We start from the raw sequence: 9,745 nt of genomic DNA, 5'->3' as shown, positions 1-9,745 counted from the left end.
ATGTGCACATCTGGACCTTGGCTGGAGCCACTTCTCATAAGAAAACACGCCAGGGCTTCCAGGCCCATTCCTTGCCCCGCGCCTGAAGGTTAAAGGCTCTGGCTCCTCTCACCCACCCTTGGGTGCTCCCTGCTGCTGTGGCCAGACCTTTGCAAAAGTGTGTTAAAAAGCCAAAATCATCAAGGGAAAGATGACAACACCACCGCTGCCTCTCGGGGATGGCTCCAACAAGGCAACAACCCTTGGTTGCTTCTAATAAAGCAAATTTATTGAAGGTGACCAAGTGATGGATGTTCCCCAGGACACTGCACAGCAGCAGGAGCTCCGAGCAGGAACATCTTCCCCAGGCGACGACCGCTCCACCTTACCTTTTAATGACAAACTGGATGTTGTTGCTTGCTTGCAGGATCTTCTTCAGCTTCGCAATCCCGAAGCAGTTGGGGCGCCGCAGCAGGATGCCCTCCGGCAAGCCCACAACAAACAGGTCCTCAGGATACATCAGGAACTTGGAGTAGGGAACTTTGACCGGCTCCGATATTCCTATGGCTTTCGCTGTGTAGGGACCAAATCTCGTTACTTTGCTGGACCTCCTCATCGGGTCAAAGCAGCGGCGACACGGTATGTCAGTGGGGGACTAGAGAGGTTTTTGGAGAGGTTGTTGTCACTCTGTGCCTGGTGGGGATGTCCCCGGTGGGGATGTCCCGGGTGCTGGCAGACACAAGCCGAGGGACAGAGCCAGCCAGCTGCCGGGAGCTGGCTTTTGCCTTTGCTGCATTAACACAGCCTGCCTTGCAGTGGCACACATCGAAGGGGCTTCCTGTAAAGGTTGCAAGCACCTCTCTGGCAATGGGACCCCACGTCCAGACCTCCATGGACCTCCCTCTGACAGATGAGGGGATGGGGAATGTGCCTCGGGGTGCCCTGCCAGCCTGTGCAACGTGGCATGGTGTGGGCTCCCTTTGGTCCCCCAAATATTGCCAATAAGCAACCAAAAAGCTAGCACCAAGCAGCGCTGTTCGGCCAGAGGTGAAAAGCCAGGACAAAATCCCACGAGTGTGGGTGAGGACTCCCAGTCTGTTACTAAAGCATGGGGTGCAGCCAGGGCCATCGCTCCGGCACTGTTCCAGCTGCATCCCCAGCACCCAACCCTGCCCAGGAGCATCCTGGCCCTTCTCCTTTCCCCTGGTCACGATGCGCTCCGGCAGTCCAGGGGCCGCAGCTCAGCTCTGCCCCCAGCTTTGGAGGACCACCAGGCAGAGCTGTGTCTCCTGGTCCTGCCAGTGGCAAAAACTTGCTGCCAGCTCTCAAAATGCACATGTGACCTCACATGTATTTTTTTCCAGTTAAATAACCTTTCTAAAAAGGGGTGAGCAGCATGCCAAGTGCCAGCCCCCAGCACCGGGGTCCTGCCAGCCTTCCCAGGACACACCATGACCACCTTGGGTGGAAAACCCTCTGTGATATTTCAAACAAGTGATGGGGGGAAACACTTTGGTCCTTCCCTCTGCAGGAGGAAGGCTGAAGGTCATGGCAGCAATTCCTGGGCTGCAGCAAGCAAAAAGGCATCGAGGAAACCAAGGGGAAGAGCTGCAATAACAAGGCCCGGGGAGATTTCAGATGCATTTGTAAGCCCAGCAGACAGCAAATGAACAAATTAGATTGCACCTTTACTCAGCCACTGGTTTGGAAATGGCAGGTGACATTTCTGAGCAATTAGGAGCTCCCCACAGCAGAGGCCGGCGCTTGGCATGATGAATATGTGTTAATGACCGTCTTACCGTATCTTGTGTTGAACAAAATTTCAACTTGTTTCCTCAAATGACTTAAAACGTCCCCTATACCATCTGCAAAAAAAAAAAAAAAAGAAAAAAAAGAAAAAAAAGAGAGAAATGCTCTGAGGAATCAGCTGCCTCTGGGGCAAGAAACACACAGTGCAGGCGAGCAGCCCCTGACCTCCGGCAGAGCCGGCTGCGTGGTCTTCACGCCTCCCAGATCGGTGCCGGTCCTCCGGCAGCTGCCTCCAAGCTCACCCCTGAGCGTGAGCGAGGCAGGGCAGCGACGCACCTGCCACAGAGCGGTGCTAGCAGCAAGGAGGAAAAAGATAGGGAAAAAAGTAAATCGAGGCAAGAGAGGCGAGGACAGAGCCCGAGAACACGGCAGTGTCCTTCCATGTTGAGCTTTTTGGGGGCTGAATGCGTTGCTGATAAGGTAGGAAGCCCAGGAAACCCAAGCCAAAATATATCTGTGTTCATCCATCCTTCCAAAAACTTGCAATGATCAGGCGATGCTCGGGGTTCATCGCACACTCACCTGATCCGTCCATCTGCTTTTCCTCGTGTCGTGACTCCTCGCTGGACCCCTTCTCTGTCCCTGCTGAGGAAGAGGAGGGTTCGTGGTGGCCAGTCTCAGCAAAACCAGACCAGATACGAGCGGGAGGTCTCCAGGTCCCCTGCAGTCACGCAACCACCCCTCCCCTCACTGAGCTCTGAGCACACACCTCCAGCGCAGGCTCGGGCTGGCAGCATCACGCCAGGAGCTGCACGAGCAGAACAAACCCATCGCCTACATCCACGAGCTCTGCCCGCCCTTCAGCGTGGGCTTCCTGGGAGAAGCGAGACCCAGCACTCGGCATGAGCGAGGGCAGCCGCAGCACCGGCACAACTCCCCCGGGTAAATCCCAGTCGTGAGCAGGGCAGAGGAGCCGGAGTTTGCAGGGAGCTGGGGCTGGAGAGAGACTGGGAAGGCGTGGCAGTGCCAGAAAAGCCACCAGTTTGTCTATCAGACCTCCCAGCTGGCCTGATTGAGGCCATGACTCTGGAAGCAGGTCCTGACTCCATCACCTCGGCTCATAAACGGTATTTACTCGTTTCTCACACACACACAAGCTCCTGTGCCCCCACACAGTCTCCCAGATGCTTCAACTCTGGTACCTGTTACTGTTTCTAGGATGTAGTTCGACTCCTCCGAGGCCATGTGCGTGGGCACCGGGTCGTGCATCTCATCCGAACCGGGCGATCGGTCTGTGGACAAAACCCCATGGGCAGCTTTTGTTTCAATGCTGGGGGGGTCACCATCCCCAAAACAGGGTTCAAGAGGGTCCTGGCTCATCAGGAAAGGCTGAGTAAAGGGCCCCCCCCAGTCCCAGGAGCCCCCCACACCATGGCCACATCAGGAGCCTTCTTCCTTCCCGGGACCACCCGGAGCTCATCCCTGAAATCCATATGACCTCTCAGCCGGAGGGAAAGGAGCCAAAGTTTCTTCCTAACCTCCATGGAAGGTGAAGAGCAAAAATAGTTCAAAACTATTTACTTGGCTTAATTCCATCTAGACACTCAATTTTGGCTTAAAAAGTTAATGCTGCTTGACTTAGCTACTCCACTGTGGGAAAACCATTCCACTAATGCTGCCTTCCTCCATAAAATCACACCTCCTTGGGCTTCCCTTACGTAACCTATATGCCCTCTTCATTTAAACCTGTCTCCCCGAACGCTGGGCTCTCCAACACCCTCAAAGAACTATCCAAATTTAGCTTTAAATAAACCTTCAGCTAGTTTAAATACTGCAATCAGGTCACTTCTTAAGCATCACCTCACAGGATGAATAATCCTAATTTCATCCATTTCTCCCTGTAGGTGAGCACCTCTTTTCTATTAATCCTCCTCCCTGCCCTCAGCTGTACTCCCTCTGATTGAACTCAATCTTCAAATAAGGTAAGAAAAGGTGGACTCTGGAGTTGAAGTATGATCTACCCGGCACCGGGGAAGCGATAACACCACCTCCTCCTCCTCACACGCACCGCCAGCTCCCGATGTATTAGCTTTCTTCTCTTCCATTAGCTGCCAAGTTGAAAATTAAAATGTTTGATCTACCACTATACCTTGTTCCTATGTTAAGTCCATTCTACGATAATCCTGGAGTGACTCCCCAAATATCACTGTATTAAGGGGACTGCTACAATTTGGGTACAACAGAGATCGCACCAGTGCGGCAGGGCCTGGCGTCACTGCTGTCGCCAGCATCGCTCACCCTCGGGCACGTTGGGAGTCCTGTTGCTGCCCTCATTCTGGTGAGATTATTAATTAATGTTTGTAAAGCACACTGAAAATGCGAAGTGCTAACTATCCACTCATTAAAGTCCGAGGATCATCCTAGCATTTGCTGCCCTGTCCAGGTCAGGTAAGTGGAAAACAAGTCTCCCAGCTGCCCCTCAAGCACCCAACCGCTCATCTCCATCACCACCCATCACCACCGACCCCTCCGGGCAGAAACATGGGGAAATGAATCAGTGCCACCAATTCAAACACATTTTCAGTATGTGCTTAATATTAAACCTGTTCTTATGAAAACTTCATAACCAGGCTTTTTTTCTAAATTAAGGACCTCATCACAAGCATCCTGCATTCGATACCTGGGATCCTCCAAGCCCGCAGGTGAAGAAGCTGCAAACCAGGCTTGCTTTCTCCAGGGAAAAGGAAAGATAGAAAAGCAACAAAGGAGAGAGAGAAACAACAAAGAGCCCTAAAACACTCTCCACTGCTCCCAGGAAACCAGCTCATTCCCGATATGCCCCTTAAAATGACTTTCAGGGAAGGAAGACCATTGTATGGGCACGGGGAGACCTTCTGTGCTGGGAGATACCCTGCAAACGCCTCTTCTCAAAGCAAAATGTTTTTTTGGCAGCCGTGCCTGCGCAGAGGCCACTGCACGCAGCCGGTACCCCAGGGCCTACCTGGCACGGTGATCTGGATGATGTCCAGCTCGTCCGGCTCGATTTTGATCTGCCTGATCACACCCAGGTCTCCTGAGGTACCTACCAGGGAAAGGCAACGAAAGGCAAATCGCCAGCAGGAACCAGCAATGCTACGTCTGCCCACCAGCGCAGGCAGGGAAACCATGGCCAGCCGCGACTTCAGTGCCAGCTGAGCATCCCGCAGCAACGAGGCTTTGGCCAAGTGGCCCAGCAGCATCAAGCCCATGGGATGGAAGTACCCAAAGGATGTCCACAGGCATGGTCTCTGCAAACAGCTCGGCTGGCAGGAGCTGCCCGTGCCCTTGAACCAGCCACCGGCCCTCGTTATGCACTCGTTCCTGGCTCTCTCCACTTAAAACGGACTGGGTTGCCAACAAGCCTTGGTGGGAAGGCAGGAGGAGCCATCTCCAGTGGGCACTCCATACATTTTTAATGCTCCCAAACTCATGTTTGGGACAAGCCCTTCTGCAGAGCCGTGCTCTGGGAGGGCTGACCGCAACCGCATCACACCAGGGCACAACCAGCTGAGCCCTGGCAAAATTCAGTGTGGTTTGAACAGCCGTGGGGCAGGGAGCCTGCGCCAGCCTGGCCAGCCCACAGAGGCTGCCCCAGGAGGATGCTGCATGTGATGCCCAGCCCAGCTGCCTCTTATCTCCAGATAAATTTCCTCATTCAGGGTAGGACTGACTCACTGCAAGGGGCTGAGTCACAGCTTGCAGCTTGGGCAGGCAGGACAGCGAGGCTTGGTGTGGCTTCACCGATTCAGTGGTGATTCAATGGGTCCAAGCACCTAAACCTGAGTAAAATAATTTCCTTCTCATTTGCGGTGCTCAGAGCACTGACACTGATGATTTCTTGGTGACCTGACCATGGCAGCTTTTAGGGAGAAGTCTAAAAGTGAAGATTTCCCTTAGCATTGCATTTAAGCATGTGCTTAAGTCTTGTTATTTCAATTTAAGCAGTTTTGGAACCCAACTGGAGGGTCAAAGAGTAAGACCCTTCAACTCTGTATCTATCAAACGGGGATAAAATTCTGAGAGAACTGCCCTGTGGGGCAAAAAGGTAACTGGTGCCACATGTCCAAGTTACTTTGCAGGCAGCTTTCTCTAGTGCTCCCTCCAATATCACTATTTTGCAAGAGAAAACAAATTATTCCTCACCTGGTTCACAGCTTTCAGAAACACTACACTTCTCGGACCTGGAAGGGAAAGGTAGACAAGAGAGGTGGTCATGGAGAAAGCAAAGGGAAGGCTTAAAACCCAGCAGTGTGCGTAGGGCTGATCCTGGCAGGAGGAAAAACACCGCAGCCCCCTGCAATGCCAGGCAAGGGAGGGGTCCCCGGGGACGCTGCACCCATGGTCCGAGCAGCAGCGCAACATCGGTGGCTGCAAGGGAAAGCCACGGTCTGTGGTTTCTCTGCAACGGAGCCCTGCTCCCAAACTCTCCCCCGGTATCAGCCCTGCCGCTAGACACCGATGGATGTACCGCAGCAGAGAGCTCCTGAAAGCAAGGGTTTTAAGCCCGAAAGCTGGTCGACTCCATGCCTTTGTGGCACAGACCAGTGCGTAAAGCATCATTACAATGTGGTTACTCATGGAGCTAATGCAAATAGGGAGAAAGGAAAAAAGTCAATTGATTTGGTAAATATTTATTCTGCCCAAAGCTCTTCTCCCCTGAAAACTGGGCGCTATCCCAAACTCGCATTTACAGTTAACTTCTCATGCTCAGGAATTTACACAAGGTGTTCAGCATCCAAATGAGATTACTTTGCATTCTCAGGATGCGTTTGCTTTCCGTCTCTCTCTTTCTTAAACAAGAACAACCACAGAGCTTTGGCAGTAAATGATTTGAGGAACGGCACTGGAAAATGCACTCATCCGCAACGCTGGTCCTCCAGAAGGAAGGAAAACCCTCTGAGCCAGCACCACATCCCTGTTGGCTCAGGGGGGATGTTCAAAAGCACTTCTCGCTCGCCTAAATCCACTCAGCAGCGTCAGCCGAACAAACTACAGGCAATGCAAAGGAAGCCAGGAGTGCTCTTGAAATGTTCTTCCTAAATGTGGTACAGGCAAAAAAGATCTCTAGTCTAGAAAGTACTGTATATATTACCTAAGAGCCTTGGGAAGGGTTTTCAACTCTCCCACTTCAGGTCAAAGTCAGCATTTCCCAAGGGAAATTTGGGAGGGGGGCTGGCCTGGGGATTGTGTTACCCCCACAGTATCTGGCCCTTCTCACTGGAGCATCTGGCATTGCCCCTTCCCTGGAACCGGACTCTGCCCTGGGTGGACCACAGCTATGGAAATGCTCTGCTCCTACCAGGGAACAGAGGTTCCTCATGTGCAGGAGGAGCAAAGTGGGATTTGAATATCCATGTATTTTTTCCTGCAGACAGGTGTTATCAATGCACTGGGAGATTTTGTGAGATTTAAGTTTACCCCTGTGGCAGGTAAAGCAAGCTGTGCACCACCACTGCAGCTCGTGATTCCCTCTGTAACCAGAGATGCACATGAACCTCGGGGTCCGTGGCCTGATTCAGTATGCACACGCACAAGGTAAATTAGGAACAAGACATATATACACACGTAGCTAGGATAAATTTGAAAGGGACCCCAGGATGACCTTTAGGTTGTGCCAGATTCACACCAGTGGAAGGTGGTCAGCCCAGCCCAGCCCAGCATGGCCCACATCACAGCACCACCACAGAGAGGGCGACCTGAATCCAGCTGGGTACAAACCACCCCTATGAAAAGTATTTTTCCCCCATAGGGTATTCTAAAGACACCATGCAACCCCTACCTGGCCCACAGTGGGAGTGCAGCAGGTGAGACGGGGATGGTGCAGCATCAGCGAGGGCCGTATCGGGACCACAAGCCTCTGGCTGCCCTCAGAGCAGCGGCAAACCTCAGCTCCCACCCCACCGGCATGCTCCCACAGACGTGCAGGGGCTGGTTTGCTACCTATTGCTTCGGAGAAACCAGCTCGACATCCCTAATATCCCATCCTTCCACCTCCTTGTTTCCAGTCACACCAATTTAACTGCACAGCGGGATGTTCTGCATCAAAAATTAAAAGTGTTCTAATTGCAAATGTTAACAAATGAATGGGAAAACGAGAAGCCTCAGGCCAGGTTTCAGCCCCGCAGCATGCTTAGAGGCCAGCAGTATTTCAAGCATCACTGTTTCCCCGGGCATCCAGCTCCCCATGGATGCTCTGCTGCTCCCCAAGTCTAAACACCTCCAGACACAGAGCGATTCAGCAAGGTGCAGAGAGCAATGGCGAGCTGGCTGAGAAATGGTTTTGTGGCTAAGCCCTAGCTGGAGATCCTGGAGATTCAAGTTTAATTCCCCGTTAACACCAGTGAAGCACCTCAGACCTAGACCCAGCCCAGCCGAGTTCCCACTGCAGATGTCTCCGGCCAAGGCTCTCATCTGGAGTCCCTTCATCACTGGGGGGAAACACAGGCACGTGTGGGGCGTGATTCCTCCAACCAGTTTTAAATGGTTGGAAAGGGCTGACTCACCCGGCGCACTGAGCTCGCTGCTGCTGAAAGGTACTGGAGTGACTCAGCCAGCCCCGCTCCGGCACGGACGCCCAAAGGCAGCCGCCACCAGCCTCCCTCCGGCAGAGCGGGTGAGCGCCCATGCTGCCATGGCTCTGCTTCACCAGCACAGCATTTGGGGGTGCTGTCCTCCGGGGGTGACACCTGCACGCTGAGCCCCGACCATTTCAACCCATGTGCAAGATCAATGCACAGAGCAAACCAACATCACCCGCCGAGACCTGGTCCAGGCAAGCCAAGCCAACCACTCACTCATCTAAACCCCCCTTCCCATGCCTGTGGTTGACTCTGCCTTGCACCAGAGCTCCAGCGTGGCACGGCTTGTACTGCTCCCGCAGCCAATGGTACAAGGAAGTGGGGCCAGCCCCTGCAAAGTACAGGAAACACCACCGTAGCATAGCATGGGGTACGAGTGACACCCATGGGTATTCCCAGCACCCCATCCCTGGCAGAGGAGAGGATGAGAAGAATTTGCTTCTTCCAGTTAGCAAAACAAAGCCCAGGAGAAGACACGGTGGTGTCCCACAGCACTGGGGAAGTAAGGTTTTGCAAGAGCCATCCCAAACCTGTGGGGTAAAACGACCCCCAAACCCTCCTTTGAAGCTGGAGATACCCAGAGGGCTGGGTGACGAATGCCAGCCCCACAGACTGGGCAGGTTGAGAGGTCTCTGCCCCCTGAATCTGTGAGATTTCAGTGCTTGGTGCACTGCCAGGCTCACTCACTGCCTGCTCTAACGCTGCTGACGCGGCAGGTTCCCCTGCCCAGGGCACGCACGGCTTTAGAGGTACAGGGCAGCCGCATCCAAGGGGACAAACCTGAAAGAGCACTGAGGAGAACCAGGAGACTCCAACCTGCCGCAGGTTCATGTCAACAAAGAGCCAAGGACGGAGGGGAACTCAACACATGTCATGGAGGAGATGGGCAAGTTACCCCATCTCCCATCCCAGCTTGCGGAAGTTACTGGCCCCACAGCACGGTCCGCAGCCTCGGCGGCTGGAGGTGTCAGCACCAGGCAGCGGCACTTTGTGCCGGAGAGGCTGAGGGACACTCGCTCCTACGCCCCTGCTGCTGAGCCTCCCTGCAGCCGCGGCCTCCAGCATGGGGGAGTGGACGGACATCGCAGCAGAATTCATTTTGCTGCTTGTAAACCCATCCGTGACCGAGCTGCCTGTGCGGGGCAAGGCTGGGAAAAGGCTCCTTCCCCTGCAGCGCAGCCTCGCCCGTCAGCACCCGTTACACTGCTAGGAGCTGCTGCCCTGCTTCTCTTACTTAAAGTGATTTTAAAGGTAAATGTTGGGGCTAAATGCTACCTTGCTTCTGACCAGCTGAAGCAAAAATGAAGGCAACTGGGGCTACACAGAGCAAAATACCTTCTGGATCTCCCAGCAGGGGTTGGAAAGCAGCGCTATACACTCCATAGGCCCTGCCTATGTTA

At 53.6% G+C, this 9,745-nt stretch overlaps 1 protein-coding gene across 1 annotated transcript in view; it reads right to left on the bottom strand.

The window, feature by feature from the left end:
- Positions 1-9,745, bottom strand: part of GTF2IRD1 (GTF2I repeat domain containing 1) — a gene marked incomplete at its 3' end in the record, with an annotated part of 37,321 nt that overhangs the window by 9,501 nt on the left and 18,075 nt on the right. The window contains exons 12-17 of the mRNA XM_010285005.1: positions 5,911-5,948; positions 4,730-4,810; positions 2,931-3,020; positions 2,311-2,370; positions 1,779-1,844; positions 369-552 (exon numbers count right to left, since the gene is read on the bottom strand). Coding sequence (XP_010283307.1) covers positions 369-552; positions 1,779-1,844; positions 2,311-2,370; positions 2,931-3,020; positions 4,730-4,810; positions 5,911-5,948 — 519 coding nt within the window. The remainder of the gene's footprint in view (positions 1-368; positions 553-1,778; positions 1,845-2,310; positions 2,371-2,930; positions 3,021-4,729; positions 4,811-5,910; positions 5,949-9,745) is intronic.

This window comes from Phaethon lepturus, unplaced genomic scaffold (genome assembly GCF_000687285.1).
Source record: "Phaethon lepturus isolate BGI_N335 unplaced genomic scaffold, ASM68728v1 scaffold20944, whole genome shotgun sequence".
In the NCBI taxonomy this organism is placed as follows: domain Eukaryota; kingdom Metazoa; phylum Chordata; class Aves; order Phaethontiformes; family Phaethontidae; genus Phaethon; species Phaethon lepturus.
The sequence above is the reverse complement of the archived record's forward strand: the minus strand, read 5'-3'. Positions and strand labels throughout refer to the sequence as shown.